Here is a 27,144-nt window from a genome sequence, read left to right on the forward strand (position 1 = left end):
CCCCAGGCAGGTATGTTTGTGAATTTAGCTGACAACACCTATACGTCCTCGTCCTGTCTGAGGCATCCCATCTCTCTTGATTATGTACACGTTTCACAGCAAGTTGAAAGTTAAAATGTGCAGACTGGCACAGATTAGATGGGCCAAAATTTGCAAATTGTCAGTAATCAGTTGTTTGGTGACAAGCATTATACATGGCAGTATTTGGAGGTAAAGGATATGTAGGCTTCATCTGGCCATGTTTTGCATAGTCATTAATAATGTACATCGTTGATTAGTACCTAAATTATTAGCATAAATCCCAACGCAGGAGCTTACTTTGTATATCCTAGAGGTGGTAAACTGCATAAATTGTCCAAGCCGCTGGCAGTGAAGCGTACCAGAGCAGGCTTTGTGAAAATCAGACTAATTGACTGTGCTGTTCATCGATAGCATAATGAGTGTCGTATTTATTCTGGACCTCAGTGAAGTTATTTAAAGCAATTGTGACTACTGTAGTCAGCAGCTATGTTTGCCAGTTGATCAATGAATATTCAGATGATGACCTTTCTACTAGTACTTCACCATGTTTCAGATTATAGATTGTCTTTTAAAATGGAGTTGACATCACTATTACTTTTACTGTTTGCTTGTGCAGAACAAACATGTAAAACAACACACAAATTGCTGCATTAGATACAGAAGATGGCAGTATTGTGCATTTTAGGACTGATGAACCATACACATTCACAAAAGTTGTGAAAAAGCACAAATATTTCATAAATCTGATTTTGTTAAGGAGTTACAGCTACAACTTTTTATCATCCTTTTAACAGAGTAAGTACCATAACAACTCTCCTTTAAATTGTCTGTAAGTCAATATTGAGAAATTCACTCATTTCTTTCATTAGTATCGTACATTTCATTATGGCATTTTCCAAATACATTTGTGGAAATAACTGTCTTAAGATTATACATTTGAATAGTGAAAAGGAGGATCTCTTTATAAGACAACACACACACACACACACAAAAAAAAAAATCAGCTATAACAGATGTTCATAATTCTGGAAATGCTTCTGCAACAAGAATAAAATAATTGCATTTTTCTCCATTTTGTTTATTCTTACAGATTTGTGCATGTAGCAACCTCCTGCTATTCAAGCACAGGTGCAGAATTCCATGTAATTTAATTGTCACAGTGCTATGAAAGTATTCATGTCAGAAAGAAACAAATATGACCATTCTTGCTTGGCAAGATCAATTCACGTATCCAAGATAATGTAGCTTTCTAGTAGGTAATTCTTAGCCCTGACACTGGGTTTGGAGAACAGAGGTCTCTTCAGACATGGTTTATTTTTGTGGAAACCTTCAAGAAGTTTGCATAACTCACTCTTGCATGTTTCCCAAAGAAAAATATACCTATACTGGTTATATACATGTCCCATCATGAGAAGGTATATATGAGCTGCTCTGATTGTACATTACAGAATACAAAACGTTGATTATACAATCTGAGACTACATACTATTCCATTATAAATCTACATGCCTTGTAAGATATATGCACAGAGTTAAATACATACATACATCTGAACCACAGTACAGGTACCCCGTTTAGCACATATTTTCACGTAGTGGCCACATGATCCCTCTGGCTTCCATTTTCCTTGTATTTCCCACCAGTGCAGGCAGATACAAAGTTTTCATTGTTTTTTGTTGTATGCCCAAGCCCCATGGGGAAATAAGAAAAGAAAAATTAATAAGTGTACAGCTTTTATTTTCCTGTCTGAAGAAAATGGAACTAGGAGAATATGTAGGAAATGGCGGTAAATCACCAGCGTGAATTTGGTTGATTGAGAAAATGCATTTTTATAACGAGACACTCAGGAAGCTTTAGGGCCATGGCTTGTACTGTACAGTGGTTGGTGAAGTGACAGCAGCTGCACCGTCCTTCCCTATCACGCTGAAAGTTGCTGTTGCTCATTCCCAATGCTAACCCCACTGTGGGTGACCATCTGTGCTTTTCACTGCAAAGTGCATGCTTCAAGGTGATACATGCAAAATCTAGAGAGCACATCTTTCCCACACCTGCTGCCTAATGGCTGCACTGCTGTCTCGAGGGGTAAATGATTTCTCAGACACTGTCTACTTCTGTGAGCCCTGATAAAAACTCCGTGACAATGTAAGCTATTTCTCCAATATTATAATGATGACTGTGATTATGGTCCCCATTCCACACCCACTTCCCAAAAACTTAATAGAAAAACTCCCATTTAATGAGACTTAGGCTGAACCTATAAAAGCTGGCGCTGGTCTATTTGATGCTGCTGACATTCAGGTAGATCCTCATCTCACCAGCTACCAAAGACTGCAGGGGATGTGCAGCGTTGTGCTCAGGGAACGGCACAGCACCGTGCACAGCCAGCCTGCAGTGCTCTAGGTACATTTCCATGAGTGACTAATGCTGACAGTAGCACATTGACTCTTTCCTCATAAGAGTTGAACACAACTATTTAAGAGTAAAGATTAACTTCCACAGAGTTTAAAACTGTTAATTTGTCAAATTTGAAAACTGAGGTTAAGTTTGGCCATAGCTGTTAATTAACTTATATGATGGCTATCAATATTTTACTTTCCTGGGATTTTTCCATTTCAAAGGCATTGAAAGAAGCAGAAAAGTACCTTGCTAATCACATTGAGAGGACGGAAGGGTTTTATTTGTTTTACCAAGTCATATGCCTCCTAGAAATTTCAGTCCTTTCTTCATTTGTTTAGAAGTCTGAATTATGGTATACTGTTAGGTATACACATACAGATAATGCATGAACTTCTGGAAGTCACAAGGGCAGAAAAAAATTATACTGATTTTCAACCAGACAGACAAATTCACTTAGTGCAAGAAGGGAACTAGTTCTTTGCACTAGTTCAATTTTATTTTCAAGCTGCAGATTACACCTGGGATTCTGCGTGGCTCTCACTTGTAGCTCAGCCGTAGTTAGGAAAAACAAAATTAATACAAAAGAGGAACTATTAAATGATCAAGTACATCAAAATACTGGATTAATAGCATGCTCTGTTTGCATGTAGATTGTTGTTTGTTCAAGCAAACCGATGTCTGGCTGATTAATCAGTAGCAAACAAATGCAGATGTGCTTTTACAGTGCTAAATTATCTGGCCAAAATGGGAGAAAAGAGGCTGGGCAGAAAGTAACCCATACAAGTAGTTTTATTAGAGGGATGCAAAGTGGCAAAATGTGTGTCTTCCTACATTTTGCTGGCATTTGTAACCTGAGAAGTTACAGTGCTTTTTTATGACAGTGTTAAAAAATGTGGTGGGTTTGAAGAGGAGTTAGTTTTCTGCTAATACCCAGTCTAGGCGTGTCCACCTGCCTGGTTTAATAAAAATATAACAAGTAGATACATAAAAAAATAGATGAAAATCATGCCAGCTTTGGAAAAAGATTTATAGATGTGCAGCAATCAGTTGTTTATGTGCAGTGGTCTGTGTATGCACAGCTGAATAAGCGCGTGGGGCATCAGCTGGGTGCATCTGGCACGCATCCAGGTCACTCTCCATGAGCTGTGAGCTGGGGCATTTATCACACCACTCCTTCTCCTGACCTCCTCCCCTCACCACCAGGAAAATCACCCGTATTGCTGCTTGCCAGTGTGACAAATCAGTAAAATCAGCCATCCTGGCTGGAAGTCAGCAGCTGTGATCAGGGAGTCCAGCCTTACCCTCCGAGGCCGTTCCCGCTGGGCACTGTGTGCCTGCAATGTACTTTGACACTGGCTCCGTGTGTTTCTAAGGCAAGAACTGATTTCCAGTGGCCAACAGCAGGGAGAGATGACAACACATCACAGTGGCAATCAGCTCCATTTGCGTGTGGGAAATCAATGCTTTGTTTTTCCACCATCTTCCCCGGTACTGCAGTATGTCCTCCACAGAGGGAGCAGAGTTCAAGCTCTCGTTATTTGAAGCAACGTACATGAATTTAGCATGAGGCTAACAAGGCTCAGAGTCTTTTTAGATTTTTTTGAAATTACACATTCTACAGAAAAATGGTAGTTTTTTCATGCATCTGTACATTTTTAGTGGTCTCTTTTTGATGCGTGTAGCCACAGTGTGTTAATTTGAGCCATCATTAGGAATGAATAGGTCATTTTTTTTGTTTTCGTAGGCATAGATTGAACATCTAAGCAGATAACAAATCCAATAGGTTTGTACTCGGAACCGGTTGTCTAGAGAGAGTAAACAGACGGCCAGGAATCAGCTTGATTTAATGACTTTTAATGATGGGGTATCAATTCCTTTAACAGTGGCTTCTAAAAACAAGATTAAATTAGTGAATCAGTAAATTCTCAATTACCTGAAACTCCAAGCATCCTTATGTAGTAAATACTGATTACTGTCCTCCATAAATTCAATCCCACTGTTACATAAAATATTCTCAGTGGTAGCCATTCTTGTGAAGGTCTTTGGGTCTGCAGTCTCAAGACACACTTCTAGTGCTAAAGGGCCGACTGAAAGTAATTTTGAAGAAATCTTCAATTTAGGAACTAACCATTAATCAGAATGGCTGCAGGGGGAATACAGCAGCGGACTGCTATAAAATAATCCTGTCTTGCTGCCTCAATTGCAAAGACTGTTCACCTCTTGGTGAGACATTTCAGTTGCTGAAATCTTTCTCCTCTGCACTTATTTCTTTGTCTTTGAAAATGTTTGGCTAAGGGCATAGAGTACATCATTAACATATTTCCATTCATGTGTGCGTGTGTGTATACACAGCACCTTGTGCAAACAAAACTAGAATGCATCTTTATTTAATATGTGTACATGCTTCCCCATCAAGTCCTTCTGTTGCAGGGTCTCTCATTCCAGTTTCTACTGTAGTGACACTCCAACAGCAAGAAAGTACTTCTCTACCTTTATAACTTTTCTTAGCTCAGAGTATTGTCTCAGAAGCTGATTTTGTTGGTACAGCATCGGTGCAGGTGAACACCCTGTGGGTAACAGCACAGCATCCGGCCACCGGAGTTGCAGTCTGGCCTGGCATTAATTATCCCAGACATCCTGTGTATATGTGTCTAAAATCACATGTGGGGAAAATAAATAAATTAAAAAACAAACAAACAAAACAAAAACAAAAAAAAACCGAAAAAACACATTGTGCAATACTTTGCATTATTCTAAAAAGGAAGAAGGAAAATGAAAACCTTATAACAGCTTTATTTTTTTCCCTTTTACTACAGATAAAGGTAGTAAATAACTAACAGAAGACAGTTGTTTCTAGTGCCCGTTTTAGCTAAAATAACGAGGGTTAATTATTAAACCTTTTTTCTTGGTTGCTCACTTGTGCTGCTGATGCTTTAATCCTGGGTCACAGAAAGTTTAAGAGTGCTTTACACCAGAGACTTACTTCTTTTTGCCTCAACTTTTCCACACTGAAAGGATGTTACAGGTTTTGCTGCTTACTTTCTCTGTAGTTACCATTGCTCATGCTGAGCTGTGCAAGCCAGGTAAGTTTTGGAGCTGCTGCTTCCCACTCTTCCTCGGGGAAATTTAGCTATGAGCTTATGTCTACAGAGCTGTCAGCTTCTTATGTTTTTTATTTTAGCTGGTTGCATCCAGTTTGAATATGGTAACTCTGAGCATTCACTTCCTTGCTGAGTTTTCAAATTAAGTACGGAAGTTGATCTTACATATTTTAAGGAGGTCATGGTAAACCTGACTGAAAATCTATAGGGCTGATGCATTTATTCATGCTAGTAGCTTCTGGTTCTCCTAACCGGGTAATCCGTTAGGGCAAATTTAGAAACTGTGATCTGTAAAATAATTAGAGAAGTAGATGATTTAAAATCCTATCTTGGTGACTATCAATATATGTTTGCCTTTCTTCTCTTTGTGTCAGATGCACAGAATGCTTTCAAAGTACGCCTTAGTATCAAAACAGCTTTGGGAGATAATGCAGTAAGTAAAGTATCTTCACATATTCTTCCTAACTAAACATCTGCCAAAAAAAAACTAATACACACTGTAAAATTTCTGAAGGCAGCTCAAGCAATTTGTTCTGAAGTGTTAGTTGTAATAGCTTGTTCACATCATGGCATTTGGCTAGCCCACTCCTTAAAATGACATCCTGTAAGTGAAGTGTAAAGCTTCACTTTTCATAAAGATAATTTTCTGTCAATGTGTTTTTTTCCTTTTTCTATTCCTTTTTTTCTTTTTCTGTGTTTCTATTCTTTTGTTGTTGTTGTTGTTTTGTTTTCTATTTTCCTTTTTCTTCTTTCTCTTTTTCTTGAAAAAAAAACAAACAGTAGAGATGTTGCACTTCATGCATGAGAGATGCTGCATAAATCTAAGTCTGTATTTTGGGAAAAACATATCTTCTTGAGAGTGCTAATTGTAAAGTCAAGCATGTCAGGGATGATAAGCAGGAAACGATTGTGAGATCTTTATGAAATGGGATTTTATGTCAGGCTCTCAGACAAGCATGATCTGTAGAGCTCATTCATGCATATCTCATCAGTTCTCTGCTAATGTAGGCTTTGGATAGTGCCCTTTCTTCCCTGTCTGTGGTGCACATGTTAGTCTCATGAGGACTGAAATGCTTTGGCTTAATTCAAGTCCTTGGACTTAATGTACAAGTGCTGGTGTGAGCAATAATGGTCTGTAATATGCAAGAGTTTGGGAAATTAGATGACCAAATGGTCCTTCTTGATCTAAAAAGCTATGAGATATGGCCGAAGGCAATATTCATTTTCAGTTTTGAATGCTTACAGCAAATCTGCAGTGCTACAGGGCTCTCAATAAAATTAGATATCAAATGTCTTAGACAGTCATCTTCACTGGAAGATGTCTGATTGTTAGGAGCCCTGGGAAACAGAGCACCATAAATTACGTGCTAGAAGAGACTGGAGGTATGAGAATCTCCCTGTGACCTTAGAAGCCATTCTGAAACTACCCTGGACTATTAGGTAACTTTAACAGTAGCAGAGACCAGTTCCACTGGGAACTTCATAAGCCGGATACATTTAGAAGAAATGTTCAAGATAAATACTAAAGTATTTGTCTGTGGAAATTGGTATTGAAGTCAATCCTCTTGGGTGAGAGACTAATTAAACAGTTGTGCAAACCTAGATTGTTTTAAAAATTAGTGAAATACTGCAATCCTATCGCTGAAAATATGTTAAAATCCTTATTGAAATACCTTGTGATAATAACTACAAATATTTTGATTTAATCTTGGTTCAAAACATTAGGCTCAAAACAAAGAATAAAAACTGCAGCTCCCAGCAGTGCTCTTTTTCAGTGTTTTTTAGTTCTGAAATTATAGTAAAATAAGGGTGATTTGTCTGATCATTTGTAATTTTTCTATTTTTCATCCCCAAAAAGGTATAATACAAGCCATCTTAAAGTTTTTATATTACATTTTATATTTTTATATTACAAGAAAGAAAAAAAAGTGAGGAGCCTTTTTTTTTTTTTTTTTTTTTTTGGTAAATAGCTGGTAGTTTATTTCATACAGTAAAGTGGATTTAAGACCAAAGAATGGTACGATCTAAACCAGCATTTTAGAACAATATGCCATACAAAATTATCCACAGATAATGAACAATCTATTAACTGCACAACTAATATTTCCTTTTCATAGCCATGGTAGTCTTCTCTGCAAATGACTGAAACTGAAAACTGAAACTGCTGTCAAACTGAAATTCATTTTGGCTTAATAATTTGTTAAACTTTGCTTTTTTATTGATTTTTATTTTTAATTTTACCAAAGAAAAGGTTAACACTGTCATAGCATCACAATAGTACACAATCAGTTTGGAATATCTTGGTATGATGCTTTGCTATTTAATTCTGTTTCATTCACTTTCAAGTCACTTCAAGCTAGATGGTTGCAGAAGACTGTGATACCATCCATGGGCATGTTGCTGTAGGATTGGAAGGATAACTCCTACATACATTCAGGAGTATAGGAAATAGGTTAGTATAGTTTTCCACGTGATTTAGTGCATACTTTGAGTGATACTAATAAGGACAGACAGCATTTTTTCATCTGTTCACAAGGTAGGCTGCACTTTTAGGCAGAGAATACTGTTTTAGTGTACTAATGTTGTTCTTATCATGATGGCGTAGAAGTAGCAGATAAGATATAGCAAGTATCTAGCTGTTTTCATGTTACTTGAAAATAATGTCAGAGACAGAGACACTGCTAGCTAGCTAGTGGGAGGAAACCTAAACAGAAGGAAGGTGATTTACGGACAGAGTCTCTCTGATTTTGGTGTTAACTTTATGAGTGCCTTCTGGAGTCACTGGTTGCTTCCTAGTCACGGAGTTAGAAAAGCTATAGAGTTAGCTCAAAAGGGCCAGAGTCAACCAGAGTAAGCAGGTGTGATGTCCACACAAAGAGACCTTCAGCTGTCCCTAGTCCTCTGCTGCTCAAGGCCAAATCACCATTGCACATGGATCAGGTTGCCCAGGGACAAGTTTATAAGATTATAATTTTGTTCTACTAACATACATTTTATTTTCCTGAGAGAACTACTATAGCATTTTACAATCTACACCACTCATCATTTCTTTTTTTTCCCCATTGACTCAACAACCTCTTCTTTCACAGCAAGCAATAGACTGGCAGACTGGCTTTGACAGTCAGGTGCGTCTGTACTGTTTATTACCTTAAAGGCATTCTTGCCACCATCTTCCTCCTAATTATGTTGCCTTCTCACCACACATATTCCTGCAAGCACTCATGTTCAGAGGGTCTTGTTAACATGGAGCCCACAGCCATCTCCATCTCCTCTTCCTCCTGTCTCGTCCCTGTTTTCCTGGGGATTCTCAGCTTTCTGCCTAGAAGGCATCCTGCAGCTCCCTCTCCTCACTAGAGCAGACCCCTGAGTGCCACTTGGTTTTCTCTGCCAGTCTGCTCTCCCATTTCTCGCAGTTTATTCTGTCTGTTTTATAGTGCTTACTCTTTGAGCTGGTACCCTTTTTGTTACTTTGTCTTAAAGAAGCTCTATGCTTCATCATTATTATTATTTTTTCATCATGAAAACCAAGTACTTCATTCATAATGATGCATTTTGCATATATACATGTAGTGCACTAAACATAAACATGTCAAGTACATATAGTATGTAGTACAGGTATTGCATTTGTGTCCATGTAAGCATGAAATTGAGTTTCATCATTATCCATTATCCATCTGAGGGAATTATCTCTACAGCTGGTTTAATCCACTGGATAACAAATGATCTTATTCTGTCCTTTTGGACCTGCTCTCAAGGACTACAGATGGCACGTAGGGATTCAGTCAATAGTGCCACACACGAAAAAGAGGATGATCTGCCTTTTTACTGCTGCAAATTGTGCTCTGTGGTTTAAATACAGATGTCTTTAAAATTATGGTAAATAGTTTTATGGCTCTCATCTGTATTCCTTCCTCTACTACATTGTCTCTTTTTCCTTTAATACTATTGCTGACATTACTGTTACATTTCCATCAGTGCAGTGGGCTCAAGATACGGGCTTTTAAATATTTTTATGCAAACAGTTCCTGTTTTGTTTTCACTTTAAGTTCCCCGATTGGCATGCATTATCACAGTGTGTTTACACCTCCCTTCATTCACAAAGCAGGAGTGGTGAGTCAGAAACCTGATTCTCAGCGCTGCATCTGGCTTTTAATGCTGCTCAAGCTGTCTGTTGCTCAGCTTTGTTGTCCCTGGCCAACCGTATCTCAGCCCATTTCACCACTCGTCATTCATTTAGGGGTGATAAATATGATCGGTATGACTTTCTGCCCTTTATCTGTCTGCCTCCTTCCCTATTCAGGCTCCCAGTCCACAGTATGTCAGAGCAAAATGAGCGATGGTGTCTGGAAAGTGGATTCCTCCTTTTTACAGAGAGGTTGCAGCTGCATGCATCCAAAATCAGAATTTAAAAAACAGGATTAAGATTTGGCATTTTCAGTGGTATTTTGTCTACTGTTTTTTGATGTGTATTGATGGGTTTTGAGTGTGTTATAAGGGCCCATGAAAAAGTAGGTCCAGGTTGTCAGCAGGGTTAAGTATCCACTCCACTGGTTTTCTGTTTTGGATGATTACAGTGAGGATTTTTTTTTTAGTGCTGAAAGTTAAAGATTAGATTTGTGTTCTGACTGACTGACGAAAGCTGCCTCTAACCTCCACTAATATAATTCCAAGAAACTATTAATCTTTATAATCTGCTGAAAGGGGAAATTCAATCAGTATGCCTCAGTCACGTCTTTTGTTATAAAAATGTAATAGGTGCAGTTCTTGCTGGTCATTAGAATTGCATGTGGGAATGAAAGCCCAGGGGAACCTAGGGAAGCTTTCTCAGAAACCTGAAATAATGGAAGTATGATTTTTCATCAAGACAACAGAGAAAAGTTTTCGGAGCCCATTTTTACTTTTTATTGAAATAGTAAGGATACTGTTTTCTTTCTTTTATCTCAAATGTGAGGTAGTATTTTTCCTTGTAGCTGAGTCTAAGGGTTGTAGCTGAGTCTATCTTCATGTTGTAAGAACAGCGTGCAGCAATAAGGCCACAATCTCTTTTTTTTTTTTTTTTTTTTCCTGGTGTCCTGGCATCCAGCTCCCACAGACTACCTTCAACATCAGCTTTTTTATTTTCTGGCAGAACCATCTGGTCTTTAAGAGAGAATGTAAACCTCCTTAACATGGCTGATCCAACAACAAAAGAGTCAAGGCAATTGGTGCAGCTGTGTTGGGAGAATTCGGGTAACATGCCTGGTCTTTTATATGAGGTGCTTTACATTTCCAGTTTGGCCAGTTTCCAGAAACATTCCATTCAGTCAGTTTTTGGAAAAGTTCATTTCACTCTGTATTGCATTTCACAGTAGCCATTAGAAGTCATCTTTGCACACTAAATAAGAGACAGGAATTTATTTTCATAGCACAACCAGTGAATTTATTAATTTTCTTGATCAGCATAGCATTCCAAGTTCAGTGACTCTTTTTCCCTGCTGTACTGCAAGCACTGAAGCTGAAACCGATGATTTTCCATCTTCCTTTACAGTATGCCTGGGATACAAATGAAGAGTACCTCTTCAAAGCAATGGTGGCTTTTACTATGAGAAGATATTCCAGCAAGACTACAACTCAGTAAGCATCTACTCTGATTTGCCTTATACCTATTAACAGTGCTGCACCTAGTGGGCCATTCCCTGCTGTACTAGGTGTAGAAATCATTATATACAGCCTCCAAAAGCAGACTGTTCCAGTGTATTCTTTTGACACCCAGATACATGTTAAATGTCACTCTCTCTGTCTTAAGCAGCACGCAGCCTTTGGAGCAGTGTCCCCACTGATGTGAAGTGGCACAGCCGTCGCTCTCAGTGGGGCTGTGCCAATTTTCTCTAGCAGAATCTGGCAGTAAGACATGATGCCTTCTGGAGGCCGTACTGGGAAGAGGTGAAGGGGCCCGTCGGCAAGGTCAAGAAATGCAGTGTGGATCCTTGAATAAGCAGCTTTGGTGCACATTTACTCAGCGTGTAGCTTCAGCTGAAGATGAGCTGAGCCAGAGAACTGGAAGGTGGATTGCTGTGCTGGTGCTCTCTCCCTAATATTACAGCTGCTGAATTACCTAGCATCAAGAAGTTTCAGATGTTGCTGTTCAGACATAAATCAGCCATTAATTGGTTTTGGGATTAAATCTACCCTAAGGCATTGAATATTCTTCTCAGGCTTCTGATCATTGCTACTTATGAAATTAGATGCCAGATCAGACAGACCATTTAGCAGGCTGTAACTTCAGTATATTCTTCCCTTCCTTAAACAAGAAACCTTGTGAGTGTATTTCTATAGGCCTTTTTTTTTTTTTTCATTGTTTTTCAATCTTAAAGGAAAGATTTATTTCTCTGGTACGCTAATGAGGATAAGGTTTTCAATTTACTTTCCAAAAAAAAACCTGCTTTAGGCCATCATTGCATCAGATGAAGCATAGTGCACATTTGCAAAGACATTAGTTATCTTTAGTCATATGATGACTATTGTGGCTGATGCACTTTCTCGTAAATAGAAGATGCGTTCCCCCTCTACGTCACAGGATTGCTTGGTTCCTTATTGTTTTATTCGTGTTCCTCAGAAGGTGCCTTATTTCATCAAAGGAGCCATTACACCGAGCTTAACAAAAACAGTCAAGTATGTTCCCACTGCACACAATGAAAATGACACTTACAAAAAATGAATTTAAGATTCAAGCTAATTAAAGGTGATTATGCAGGGCTTTTTCTCAGGTTTTCAAATGAGGAGAATTTTAATTCAGTCTCTGACCCATAAGGATTTGCTTCCATATATTTATTTTAGTCCCAGGTCCCCTTTTTAAATTATTATTCTCTTCCTTCAAATCCATGGTGCTTTCACATGGCAAAAAGCCTGTGTCAGACACCAGTGAGCTTTATTCTCTTCAAGTACCATGGCTGTCTGCAGACTCAACTAATGTTAGAAAGTTTGGTATAGGAATGGGAAAAATTCAAGCCAGTATGAAAGGAGATAAAAATTTAATGGAAGCTGTGCTTATGTACTCTGGAAAACCACAGCATTTGTGCTCACTTAGCTCAATTTCCTACCAAGACAGTTTCTCCTATGGGCAAATATGATAATGGCAGTTACTCCATTTTGGAGGTGGGCTTGCACATGTCAACAATTTCCTGCTACTAAGTTTGTCAGAGGAGAAGTCAGTACAATATTTGCAAATAGCTAGGTGTGGACATCTTTTCCTGTTTCTAAGACAGTATAGGACTTCCTCGTGAGTATAACTTGCTGGGGCAGAGGCAAGGACCCCACATAGTTACAAGTTAGGTAAGTGCCAGGCTGTACCCAACCTCGATCCCAAAGGGACTCACCGAGCTTCAGACTGAGTGAAATCTTATACCTTTTGTCACAAAGCAGTTTTTTCTGCTACTTTGCAGGTGAGGTAGAATTTTTAATCTTCTGAGAAAACTTGTGGCAAATAAATTGCATTACACTGTGGGCACATTTACAGGTAAATGCCAGCAGATTTTCATCATGAGATGTAAAAGATGATAAATTATTCTGTGATAAAAGAAGAAACAAGTTGCAAATGACTGCATTCTGGTAGCATCTAAATTTACCCAAATTTTGCATCTAGTCAGTTAAACATTTTTGACAAAAGAAAAATTTATGAAAAATCCACTGCTGTTTTACAAACAAACACTGTTTCTGACAGAGTATAATTTATGCATGGGGACATAACCAGAATGTGACAAACTTCCCCTTTAACATCCCATTAATTTCTAAGCCACGACACTGCAGCAGCAGCCACAACTGACTCCCACATGAGACTGAACGTCATTAACTTCAGCAAGCTGGATCAGGCCCCATATAATTTTCTGGTGGATCAGCATAACCATTGTTGCAGCCTGCCCATCATTTCTGAGATTCAAAGTAATCTTTTGTTAGGCTCTGAAGCTGGATTAAAGCCAGCCTGTGATGGCAAGCATTTGAGTGTGCTGCTGGAAAGAGCAGCTGGTGCTGGTGCTGCCCTTGTGTAACCACCAAGTGATCCCACTCAGAGTGGACAGGATGGCACATTGTATCTCAGTTTCTCTAAAGTTAATTTCTAAACTAAAATTTAATAAGTCATGGAGCTGTGTTTAATGTTTGAAAGGCTTGACAAATTGTCGAGGTTGTGTGAAACAGGAAAAAAACATAATCCATCAAATTACTCGGTAATTATTAATACAGAAAAAACAGAGGTTTAATGTTCAGTGGAGAAATACATGTAGTTTATGTCTTGCTCTCTGTATAGCTTTTTGATTAATTCTCAATATATACATTCATGAATTACATAAGCAAACCTTTGATATGCCAGTATTAGAAGATAATTGTCCGCAGCCTGTGTTAGCAATCCTGGTTTCCCTAATCTGTCACTCTTTTGAAATAATATGCATTTCTTTTGGGCCTGACGCTGATTAATCTCTAGAGTAGAAAGAACATGATTACATTTACCTATGTTCAAATGAAAGGATCTACTTTTGGTACATCTTCCCCCAGTTTACATCTTCCATGTAAGGAAGGTGCAGTTTTCCTATTGGAATAACCAGAAAAAGTTCATCAACATTATCTATCCTCCTAGGACAGGCATTTTTGATACTAAAAAAAAATAAAATAAAATAATATTCTGACCACTTAGAACGACAAAATAAACTTGTAGAGATAGCCAGAGATAGACACTTGGGACTCAGGGCCCATGCTTCTCCCACTAGTTTACAGCCACCATGGGCACCCAGCACCCACAGAGTCCCTGATGGATCTTCTTATCCCTAAATAATCCTCTAAATCTCCATAAGGAGCTTCGAACACTTCAGCATGCTGCAAATCAAACCTATGTGCAAACAGCACTGGAAGAAAAAAAAAAGTGGGGGGGGCATACCTGCTGCAAGTCACATTGGTCACACTGGTGCTTGTTGAACTAGTCCATTTTGGTGTTTATGCAATCCTCTTTGACCTTCTCAAGAACAGTGTTATTCTTTTTGGAGCCCGAAAGGATTTGCATCATGCAGATTCCGCTGATGAAAAGCAGCAGTGAAGCTGGATTTTAGATGCTGATAATCAGGAGAGGATTTTAGACACAACAGGGGGCATTAAGGAGGCAAAATTTCCGTAACTTAGCATGAATCTTGCTGCCCAGCTGATTCAGTGCTGTACCATCCAGAGATGGAGACACTGCCCCCAACGATGTCTGACTGCCCTAACCCATGCTGAAAGCCTTGGCAATGTAAGGAAGACCCCGGGATGAAGAGTCCCTTTGAGTCTCTGAGGCTGTAGAGAACACCAGGGTGTTCTGCCAGTCTTTACCCACCAAATGTGTCTTTCTGTTGGAGGAATGAGCTTTGCTCACTCACCACATTTTGAGAATATTTGTAGAGCACTATGAACTCAGATTTTCTACCCAGACCAGTTTCTGAGTGCACCACTGAAATTCCTTCTTTACGAACTGCAGCAGCGTGAAGATTTAGGTCCTACTGTTATAAATTCTCCTGATGGAAAACTTCCTCCACAGAAACATTTTTAGATATTCTGTGAAGTCAGCAAGAGTTTGTCATCCACCAGCCAAAAGTAGACACTTTTTCTTCCCCTCCTGTAAATTTTGTGCTTTGCTTTTATTTTGAGTGGAATAAATCTACTTTCATCTTCTGACTGTTGCCAGCAAACTGATGTGAACATCTTTTAAAATCCCAGAGGATGGCTTTCCTCTTTTATCCAAGAAAATTCTCTGTATTTGCAAAATTGACATTGTTCCTGAGAGGTAAAAGTAGGTATTTCAGTTCTGCAAAATCATTGCTTTCCATTTTATTGCATGTCTCTGTGGAATACGTACCTTCTCTGTAAAATTAAAGGCTGTCCTACCCAAACACTCGGGCACCTGAACCAAAAAAGCACCCACCACCCAAAAAAGCTTGTAGCAAGAAGTATTTCTACAAAATATCCAAAGTGAACTGTTGTGAACAAGCCAATGCCTGTCCTGCCTTAACAGCTATCTCATTTATTTTTTTCTTTTTTTTTTCCCCCTTTTTTTTCCTTCTTCTGGCTGGAGACTACGCACCTAAGGGCAGCATTTGTTACCTTACGTTCTTTCCTACTTTGTGCTTTCTGCTCCTCAGACCATTGCTGAAGTCTTCTTAGCAGTCATTTAATTAAGTTTGTAATTAGCCAGAAGATGGCACTACAAAACAGAGCTCTGTGGCAGGTCATTGCTTCCAGTGGGGGATTTGTCACCCTGGGAATTGCAGAAACTGGAAAGGAAATGTTAAAATTTGCATTTTGATGATGGACAGTCCAAACCTTGAATCCAGTGATAATAATGGGCATCAACGTAGTTAATTAAGAGAGGAGCTGTATTCTTTGCTGGCTCACAGCAGGGTCTCCTCTGTAACAGCAGATAGTAGTTGAAGTCCAATTGTCCCAAATGGGGTCCAACAAAACAGGGACAGGGCAGCTTTGTTATGCTTGTGGCCAGGCAGACGTTATGCAAAGGTGAAACAAGGCTGGGCTACTCCCTGGCAATAGAAATAGTCCTAACTCTTGCTCGTGGGCTTTTGGAATATCTGCTCACTGCTTGGGCATGACCAGGAAATCTGAATCCTGAGCCAAAGGGTTATTTATTAATGATACAGAATGTTTTGTTGTTGTTGTTTTCTATTTTTCTCTCTCTAGGTCTCTATCTTTCAAGTTTTTGAATGTCCTTCTATGATACATACCATATTCCTTGCCATGCTGTTAGAAGTGCTACATTTACAGCAATTTCTGTATATCACACGTGCGTTTGGCTGGTTTCTCAGCTATATGAATAAAAAATAGGAACAGACAGAAGAACACGAAGGCACCATCTATTCTCAGTCACTTTGTTATACATGTATTAGCCTTTAATTCTTTATTTTTAACACTCATGGTGATATCATTCTGCAAGTTATTTCTAATTATAGTTCATTTAGTACACTTATTAGTATCAGTGATAGATTACAAGTTTATAAGATTCTGAAAAAAAAAGCATTTTAAAGACATGTCACCCACTTTTTACATAGTATGCAATAAGAAGCTGCATGCCTATGGCCTTCCACTGCTAACTTCACATAAAACCAAGCAATCTTCTTTTGAAACAGATGAAGTAAATATGCCATAGCACATCCTAAAGGGCATAGATCAGTGCCAGTATGATGTTTATTTTCAGTCTTTTGCCTCCGCTCTGTGCTTGACAGTGCAGAAAGATGTTAAAGAGAATAACACCAATTTTTTTTGCTCTTCCTTCCATGTTGACCTCCTCTCCTCCCTCCTGAAAGTGTACCCTGTAGGACTGCACACACTTGAAGATTGTATGGGGAATCACCACATCTGGCTCCTGTAGCACTGGATATCAAAAATAAAATTCTTATTTCATCAATATGTTTATCTTATTATATGGCTTTTTTTTTTTTTTTTTTCAAAGCCCAGATGATTAAGATACAAATATTTATTTTTCTGGGTTGTTATGCTAAATGTATGTCCAAGTTCAGACAAGTTTGTAGTAGATTCAGAAATTCATTTGTAGGCTCAACTTTGGTCTCAATAAGCTTACATATTTTCAATCAGATTGGGAAATGGGAAATGCCATGGGTGGTGTTTCTTCCTTGGGCATTAACCGTTGCATTTTTTAGAAGATTATTTCCCCTTAGATGAAAGCAGTATTTTAGGAAAATCTGAAATATTTCATTAATTACTCCCGTGCTTCTTTAATTTATTATTATTATATATTTTTTAACCATCTGTAGAATTTCCAATGTGCTGCTCTGCAATGTGACGGATCGGGTGTCATTTTGGTTTGTGGTCACGGATTCTACCAAAAATACAACAACTGTTCCAGGAAGCGAGGTAGAGGCAGCCATCAGGTACAGTCACTGCTTCTCCAGCCTCTTCTTTCTTGCTGACTGAGGATGCTTTCTCCCTTGGGGCCATCAATAAGCACTCTGCCTCTTTAAGGATGAACTAATTGAAGTAGTTAAAACACCAAAGGGTCAGTACTCTTTCAGGCATGTAAGATTAGCAGGATTTTTAACAGGCCCACAGAATTCAAAGCATGTGAACCTTGGGATTATAACTGTGGAAGGAGTCTCTCTTAATGCTGGGGCTTTGGATGAAAGCTAGACCCCTTCCCAGAGCCCAAGCTGTAATTTGGTATCCTGTGCATGGCAGAAGCACTGCTGGCATCTGGCTGCTACATTTCCTTGTGAGAGAGCCTTCTTCCTCAGGTGACAGGATTACAGCCTTTTTTGGGGGGGAGGTTATATCATTTCATGCTCATTGCATGTTGTATGCCCATCTGCATGCACCAGGACTAGTAACCATGGGCTCCCTTTAGGTTCTCATCAAGTACAATTTTTCAGGCTTCCTGTAGAAGTCAATGTTTACATGAGAAGAGCTCATGTGAGCTATTCATGAGAACAGTTGGCTGTGTCCCAGCTTGGTTTAAATAACCTTGTACTCATATTATTCTCATTCCAGCTCTTTTTGGAACGCTAGTTGCTACAGTAGTTGAGCATTACTTGTACAAAGTACCGTGTGGTACAAATCAGTTCATTTTCTACTCAATATCACATTCCGTAGCCAATAAAAGCAAGAGTGTGGAGTTGAAGAGCGAAAAACCTGACTTCAATGGTCTATCAAAGCTACAAAAGGGGTTTATGGGGATGACTCCCACAGGCAGCATAACTCACATATCTTTCTCAAGCACTGAGTGGAAAACAGACCTCTTTGTTTTTAGACATTCTGTACTTTGTCTTGAAAATTCACGTTATCTCTGTGGAGGTGTAATGCCTAATTCCTGATGAATGAGCATGCGTTCTTTTGGAAAGATTAACTTTTAAGCTTATGAGTAGATTAAACTGTTTCCTGCAGAGGCACCAAACAATAGTTTCATAGCATTAGTAGAGGAAGCAGATTATTTATTCACTGAAGCTCTCTAAGAGTGCTGGAATGCAGATTTATTTTTTTTTCCTTTTCCATTTCTGTTATTCTTTGAATCATTCAGTAGCATAAGCTGATTTACTTAAGTCTTTTATATGCCCCCTTGGAAGGAGAAATTGGATACTACTATAGCATGTTTGTTTTTTTAACTATTGTCTCTCACCCAAAAAAAGAATATGCTATTTTTAAAAAGTTGTAATTCCTACCTAACACAGAAACAAGAATTAAAGTGTTCTATAAAGCTACATATTTTAAAATTCAATTGCTTCTGACTGCAGGCTTCCATACTAAACTATTATTCAAATTCTTTGTATAGTACAGCATCATGTAAGAATGCTAACGAGGACCAGGATTTTACAGTATGAGGTTCTCCAGAAACTAAGAACAAAGAGGAAGGCAAACCTTCTCAAAGCTCTGTATGGTTCCCAAGATCTTGCATAAATATACATGGATATATTTCTGCATATACAAACGCAATAAGCACCTGTAGTTACCTGCACATCTTTCAGCACAGAAGTCTGTAACTCCAGCCATTAGAGAAGGGTGAACAACGCTTACTTCAGCTGCTCACAAAGAACCATTTATATCAATAAGGGTGAAAATCTCTTTAAATCACAGGCGGCTTACCATATAATGAGTCTTACAATATGCCATGCCTTTCAGTCCTCTCCAGGAATGCTAGCTTTCCATTAAGGGTAAGAATTTCCTGCTTAAAAGATAGTCAACGTGATAATTTTCAAGAAGAGTAATTTTAAAAATTTTACCTTTGTTTACCATATATCTTATGGGAAATATTTCTTAGGAAATACTTCCTTTATGGTAAATTAATTTAATTGTATACAAGAAAGAGATGATGTGAATCATACAACTGCAATCAAAATCTCCAAACACCAATATATGTAATAAATTTTGTCAAAATTTTCAAATGTCTTGCAAAAGCTAATGAAAGATACAGCTAAATCCTTTTGAGACTACTTAGATTCAGATCCAGAAATTACTGCAAATGCTCAAAAGAAATGAATGTGAGTGAAGATATCCATTCAAGGGTAGCAGTTGTACTACTCATTTGAAAAAACATCTGCAAAGTGCAAATCCATTTAGCTACATCCTACGGGGAAGAAAGGTATATTGGCAATGGGGATGGGTTCTTCTGGACCAAATAATAACCAGTGCCTCATGGATCTAAGAAAATCTACATCAGCAAGAGCAGATGTACATGCCTATAACAGGCAGGACAGTTCAGTTTGTGGAACCAAGGGGCACTGACAAGAAAATCCTCTGAGCATTGCAGAGTGGCTCCACCAGTCCCACGCTATCCTTGAATGTCTCATAAACAAGACAACAGAGCCACCATTTTAGATTGCTATGTCTTCAGCATGTGGTCCAAACCAGAAACAACTAATAATACTGTACTTCAAGTCTCATCTGTATTTTCCATTATTTCAGATAAATGAATAAAGAAGTCTGGTATTCAAAATCCCATAAATGTGTGGGTATCTATGGATTACTGACAGGATCTATGCTAAAGTGAAGGTCTGTGTAATCCTACCAACATCATGCTGGATCAAATTCAACCCCAACAGACTTGCAGCACACATGTGAAAATATTTTTTTTTCTCCTATCCTTTTTTTTTATTATTTATAAAATACCTTTTTAAAGAGCTGTGATGCTTTTTGTTTTTTGTGAAGGATGAACCGGAACAGAATCAACAATGCCTTCCTACTGAGTGACAAAACGCTGCAGTTCCTGAAGATACCCTCCACATTGGCACCTCCTGTTGAGCCCTCCACACCTGCCTGGCTTATCGTATTTGGTGTTGTTCTTTGTCTCATTGTGGCCGGAATTGTTTTCCTCGTTGTTGCAGGGATTCAGCAGCGCAAGAAGTAAGCAGCTTAGCTTTTCTTCTAACTACGTACTGGCAAATTAAGTTAGCTGGGTTGGTTGTGCTTTTCAAATCTGCCTCAGAGAAATTGTAGCTGTGTCCTTGCTCCATCCATAGGTAAAGGTAGCCTTTGTGTCCTTTTCTGAGGGTAGGGTTTAAATTTTTTTAACTGTGAACTAAATGCCTTAGTAATGCTGGGGTACTGGAAACAGGGAGGATAACAACCTGATCCTGGAGGTCATCTAAGTAGAGACAATAGCTTTACACAGACTTTTGTTGTCATTTTTCTCAAGATTTAGCGTGCTGTGTGGCGAATCTCTTCTCACAGAGTAGCCAAATAGCTACCAAGGGACAGAAGCCTGCCAGTGACTGCGTCCCCTCCAAGGCCATAGTGTCACAAACTGACAAGGCTAGAAAAAGTGCTGCTGCAATTTGAGAAGCCTAAGTAGAGGACACAGTAATGGTTAACATATGTCTGAAGAAGGCCTGCCCAATGAGATGGTGCCTAATCTCACCTTCTGTTCACATCCTGATGAGTCTGAGCAACCTAGCCCTTCACAGGTTCGTGACCAGATCTCACCAGCCTAGGTGTCTGCTGTTTGTTGGTAGGGTAAGAGAGAGAGGTGCTCCCTTTGACACTCATTTTCTGCCCTGCGGTAGCAGTGGTGAAACAGAGAAGGTTATTCATGCTGTCCTAGTGTGAGCAGGTAGAAGTGGGTCAGAGATTTGTGGAGGTTTTGATCCCACCGTCACTGTTGGTTCAGAGCTGGGCATGAGGAATGGAAATTTCTCATCTGAGCTGAGATCCTGCCATGGAAGTAAGAAATAGTTGAACTTCTACCATGATTTAGGCTGCCTTGAAGGTTAGGGTAATGCAAAGTCTGACATCAGCAAAAGAATCACATATCCTCAGATATATCAGGACAATGGATTCACATGTGGAAAGCAGTATGTTGCAGAGATTTTTCCTTTCTGCCTCCTTATTTTAACATTGCTTTTTGACTCCTTGAAGTCAAAAAGCAATGTTAAAAGACCTCAGAAGAACAGCATTTTTTGTGAGGGATAACTGGTTTTAATAGAGAGATGGGTAGTCTGAATCCCTTCAGTTATATTTTGCATTCAGAAAAGTTGCATGAATTTGTGCCCCCCCTTTCTGTTATCAAAAAGCAAAATTCAACAAACAGTAGATGAGATATTCTGCTGGGGAAAGAGTTAGGGCAGGCACTTGAGATCATGTATAGTTTAAACCTTGTCACAACCTTCCATAACCTTCAGGTTATTTTATCCCCTGAACCTAGGCAACCTCATCTGTAAAACTGGAGCACTGTTGGTTCCTGAAGACCATATTTACTCTCAGTGTATCTTCGTAGTATCATGGCTCTGTGAGTCTATATAACACCTTGCTCAAAGGGGGTCACTGAACATTTCAGATGAGCATAATATAAATAAATTATGCTAAATAGCCATGATTTTTCTAGCTAAAAAGTCCTTTTTTACTTTATATCAGACTGAAAGACAACATTTTCCCATCCTGTTTACAGAAAAGCTCAGCTGAGCATGAACAGTTCTATTAGGCACCTTTTCACTCCCTCCTCTGTTCCCCTACCTTGTCTTTATGCATAGACTTTCCTGAGAGCAGAGTTATCCATGGTTGAGTTATAACCCTCCTTTCAACTCAATGGCATCTGCAGGCAGAGCGAAAGGAGTGAGAGGGTAAAACAAGTGTATATTTTTTCTGTCTACTGTTGGAAAGACTGGAGAGGTAAAATGGATGGTCTGAGCTATTTGGCTTCTTGATAGAAGAGCCAGACATTAGAGAAGTGAATTTCAAAAGTGCTCATCTCTTCTTCAGGCACTGAAGTATGTGATAAGTCGTGAAAAGACTTCAGAACAGCCAGTAATGAGTTTTCCTGGAAACCTGACCAGAGCTGACACAGTGACAACTATGTTGCCTAGTAAGCTGTGTTGGAAATCTGGCCCCAAGGACAGTGTTGACTTCTCATAAACCTGGCATTTTGTCTTTACTGGCCTTTAAAGTACCTGTTAAATACCTTAATTCAAATAAGCACAAAAGGGAGTGCTTCAGCCTGCTCACACACAGGGTATCAAGGAAGCACATGACTGGCCTCTAATGGAGCTTCCTTAATGAGTTAGACTCACGTGTCATTTCTTGAACTGGAAGATTTTCTTAATTAGGTTCTCACTGTGCATCACTGCCAACATGTAAAAATCCAGGCCACAGCTGCCTGTAGTTTGCAATCATTAGCAGAGCTCCATGTGGCTGTAGCCATTGACTTTACAGTGAACTGGATCAGACACATTATCTCCCAACTTTATGTTTGTTCTCCTGCCATCACAGCAGTATGACACCGCCCTCTCTACTAACAGATTTGGTGCCTACCCAGGGCAGGACCCTACTTTGGGTCAGCCCCAATGTGGTCAGGCAGTTGAATTTGATGGTCTTTGTGGGTCCCTTCGAGCTGAACTATTCTGCTCCCATTCTGTCCTGTTCTGTCCTGTTCTGTTCTGTTCTATTCTATTCTATTCTATTCTATTCTATTCTATTCTATTCTATTCTATTCTATTCTATTCTGTTCTGTTCTGTTCTGTTCTGTTCTGTTCTGTTCTGTTCTGTTCTTTACTGTGTATGATGTGTTAGACTGATCTGATGGACAGCCCTACTTCCAAAATCCCATCTTCAGCAAAGACCAAAAACATTTGCCTTGGGAAGAGGAAGGACAGAGTGAGCACACAAATGCTTCCCTCTATTACTCACCCAGCACATATTTTGCAGCTGGTGGCCTTCCTGAGATGGATTTGGTCTTCATGTTCTGAGTAACCCACAATGTTTTATCTTCCCTTGACTTGCTGAGTCCCTCCTTGGACTAAGAAATTCTTAGCTGCTCTGAATTCCTATGGCAACAAGTTACACACCTCTTCTATTCCTCTCTTTTCTTTTGAATGCACACCTTAGTAACCATCTCTCTTTATGTTTGTGCCCACACTTTTTGAATCAAAGAACTCTCATCCCTGTAAGAGCTGATAAGTCAGTCAGAGGTCAGAGGCTTCCAGTACTATCCCCACATTTATTTTTAGCAAGCCTGTAATGCCAACAATCTCCCAAAGGCCAATAACATTTTATTATTCTTAATATAACTATTATTTGATATTATACTGAGTCAGGCTGCTATGATTGTCCTGAGTCAGATTGTTACAGTGTGTATTGTGGGATAGGAAGAAGCGGTGGAGCTGACCTTTGAGTTTCTTATCCTCTGAAACCGCTGATGCTGCAGGCTGTAAAGTACAGCAGGTTTTTCAACTATGAACTAGTGGATCTCAAGGTCAAAATAAATCTGGAATTGAAGGAACACTATGACATGTTGACTGATACTTCTCTATTACATCTTTTTTTTTTTTTTTTTTTTTTTAAGATAATTTTATTTAACTATTTTAATATGGTTGTCATCAGAACTGTAGCCAGGAAAGTGAAACCCACAAAATTGCTTAGTCTAGAAAACAAAAGTATAAAAAGATACTAGGTTGGAAGAGTGCCTAACTTCTGGAGAAGATTGTCAAGGAGTCTGAAGACACTCAAGTCTCCACCAGTGGAGGCTTTAGTCAGAAGTCAATTTGTTTCTTACAGTATATTTTAATTTATCCACATCATTGGTTGAAATCTATGACGTACAACAGGGCCAGACTAGGTGTGTAGTGCAGTCCTTCCTGACTTCAGGCAAAAAAACAGATTCAGAGTTGGTTTTTATTTCCATTTTTCTCTTGCACCAGGTTTTACTTCTGCAACCTCCAGTCATTTCACAGAACCAGTAGCCCAAGTGATACATATAACATATTTACAACACGTTTACCCTAGGTTTTCTGATTCCCAGTCCTGACCTTGAACCACTAAACCAAAGTTTCCAGTCCCAGGAAGGGAAGGCCTCCCCCCATTCAGTGGTGTATTTACAGCAGCAAAGAGGCTGTGTGGGTAGCTGCCTGCTTTTGCACGTAAAGGTGGTTGTGAGCTAATACAGCTAAAGTTGATGTAAGAGCAAATGATGCTGGGGAGCCTCTGCGCCAGACGATGCCTTTCAGTACGTAACCTACACAACCTTCTAACTAAATGTGCTGTTTTCTGTCTGTGAGAGCTTGGTGGAGTGCTGCAGGTCAATAGAATAAGACAATTTTCTCTTCCTTGTTTTTAGAAAGAATAAAGAGTCAACAGAGAGAGAAAACTTAGAAGAGAAAGGCGAAGTAACAATAACAATAGAAAATGGGACTCCTTGTGAAACATTGGATTTAAAAGCAGGCCACATTAACGGAGTCTTTTCAGCAGATGATGAACGGTTCACGTCCTTATGAAATGCTGCCATCGCTATCTGGCGCTCTTTTGAAAGACTCCCGTGCCTACCTTATCTCGTCACTACTCCTGAATGTCAAATATGAAGACAAGAAAAATGTCCTTTCACTTAATTTCCCTCGAGAGAACCTTTTGCTGATAACAGATACACAGGAACCTCCATTACAAAGCTTTTGTTCATGAGCGAAGCAAATGAGAAAACCTCAAATGATATCCATTAATGATTTCTAAAAGATGTGTGGCAGAACAGGGTTGAAATCTGCGTTATGTCAAGTGTTTAATTTTTAATGATTATTTAAGTGTGTCTGTTGGTTGTTTTTCCCTAATGTAAATGTGAAACTACATTATTCTTGGATGTCACAGGGGAGATCATCTGTCATTGTCAATCCTTGCTGGGCTTTCTTTTAAGCCATATGCAAAAGTTTCTCTATAAGCTGACTTCTGTTTGCTCATCCACAGTATGCTTTTGGATTGAATAGTGATCAGTGCATGAAGGTTTTAGTTTATTGGGGAGAAAAAAGTAAGCTTTCACAGTCTCCATAAGAGCAGGTTAGGAAGTGATGGGGTCAACTATAGGATTAGGACTAGCAAAGATCTGGTGGTACTAAACAGGTTTTTCACTTTACAAAGTAACAGATTACATGACCTGGAAATTAAAAGTTGCAAGAGTTTAAAATCTGTTGAACTTAAAAGTTGGAAGAAAGGGGAGATTTTTCAAAGTTGTAGCCTGTGGTTAGTGGCCCGTCTCTCATTAAATTTATGAGGGCATGTTGCAGTTCTTTGAAAATTCTATATGCTTTTTAATAATAAAAGAAGAGCAAATTTCCCAGGGACATAGTGAACCCAGGGTCAGCTGAACACTTAATGTGGTATCTGGGCAGCTTTTGAAAAGGTCCAGCACTTGTAGCACTGGCTACTGGTCTTCTTGCATCCTACCCAGATAAGAACATGTAGGCTGTGTCAGCAGAGAGCATTTGGACCTGGGTTTCCTATGGGTCTGGAAGCTGAGGGCACCAAATACCAGCCATTAAATTGCATTGATGGATTACTTTGACATCAGTCATGCACTCAGAATAGGCTATCCGTGCCCTAAGCCTGTTCCCATTGAAACCAGTAATAAAATTCTTACTGATTTCAGAAGTATTAGGCCTGAGTGAAGGAGAGTTGTCTGTGTGGATAACTGCACACAGAATGGAAGTGTGTTAAGTAAAATACAGTATCTGCAGTCACCAAACAGCTATTCACGCTACTATAGGTAGGATCTGACCATCTAATTTTTAGTGTAAAGTTTGAAGGCAATATTAGAAAGCCCACTTTTTTATTCAGGTTATTCTGTGCATCTGGAGATCCTTCACCCATAGGAACAGGGTAAAACTGGGTAAAAGCTCCTCGTAAAGGACCCTCCAGTGTCCTGAAGGGTGAGAAGGTTTTTCATCTCCCACGGTTCAAATTCTTTGGCATTTTGGCTGTATCATCTTTGATTGTCCATTTAACCTTGCTCTGGCTCTTGGGAATGGGGTGAGCAGAACAGGAGGAATGGGGAGGAGATCAGGGAAACTGAGCAGAAGGGAGGAGGCTGAGAGGGTGGAACTCAAAGCTGGGAGAGGGAGGGGGAGAGGAGGGCAAAATGTGAAATAAAACTATGGATCCCACAGACCAAGTGTCTCACCTGGTCTTCTTTCTGATTGCTGTCTTCTGTGTCGTGATGGAGGGCCCCTCTGGATGAGGACCGTACCTTCTCTGTGCCCCAGAGGGTGTGCCACTCACTCCTCAGTTATTAATGGTAACATCTCGGTGCTTCAAATTACCATCAACAACATGGAGATGCATTTCTCACAGGAATGCCAAAGGTTAAGCTTACCGCTGTTTGAGATCATTTGGAGGGAAGATACAGAGTACAGTATTATTATTGCTTCCTCAGTCATTGCTCCAAGGTCTTTCACTCAGGCAGAGTTTTATGTAGGTAATTCAGATCACATCATTTCTAAACCTTCGCGCTTTTCACATTCTTTGTATGACAAATAGCTATGCTGCAGCCTGACCACAATGGATGGCTGTAACTGCAGCACCTCTGCAAGAGCCTCTGAAAGATTTCAGTAAGAAGAGCTTAGTGGTGCAAGAGGAACCCCAAGCTACCGTTTAAAAATTACTCTTATCCTGAGCTGTGCTATATGGGACTGGAACAAAATTCACTTGGTATGAAGAAGGGCCCGACTGAAGGTTTGATACAGCCTGTGGCACTAGCCAGCAATTGGAAAATAGATTGAAAGCCTCTGAACAAAACACCAAGTGGTGTAGGCTGACTCTGGTGGTACACATTTAATCACTGACTTCCTGCTGGCTCACCTCTTAGCACTGTAATTACTTTATAGCAGTTTGGTGTAATTTTCTGCTAATGATGATATGAAATTCA

The 27,144-nt window shown here is 39.4% G+C and overlaps 1 protein-coding gene across 3 annotated transcripts; it reads left to right on the forward strand.

The window, feature by feature from the left end:
* Positions 1-5,343: 5,343 nt before the first annotated feature.
* Positions 5,344-26,387, forward strand: CLTRN (collectrin, amino acid transport regulator). Of its 3 annotated transcripts, XM_005014220.6 has the most exons (6): positions 5,345-5,501; positions 5,894-5,952; positions 11,047-11,132; positions 17,300-17,416; positions 20,181-20,375; positions 24,577-26,387. In XM_005014220.6, exons 1-6 carry the CDS (start codon positions 5,435-5,437, stop codon positions 24,731-24,733), a joined length of 681 nt encoding a protein of 226 aa, XP_005014277.1. In that variant the 5' UTR covers positions 5,345-5,434; the 3' UTR covers positions 24,734-26,387. The 3 variants fall into 3 exon arrangements, with proteins under 3 accessions (XP_038028872.1, XP_005014277.1, XP_012949914.1); XM_038172944.2 differs by lacking the exon at positions 17,300-17,416 and having other exon boundaries at positions 5,344-5,501; XM_013094460.5 differs by lacking the exon at positions 5,894-5,952 and having other exon boundaries at positions 5,361-5,501.
* Positions 26,388-27,144: the final 757 nt, after the last annotated feature.

Source organism: Anas platyrhynchos, chromosome 1, assembly GCF_047663525.1.
Source record: "Anas platyrhynchos isolate ZD024472 breed Pekin duck chromosome 1, IASCAAS_PekinDuck_T2T, whole genome shotgun sequence".
Taxonomy (NCBI): Eukaryota; Metazoa; Chordata; class Aves; order Anseriformes; family Anatidae; genus Anas; species Anas platyrhynchos.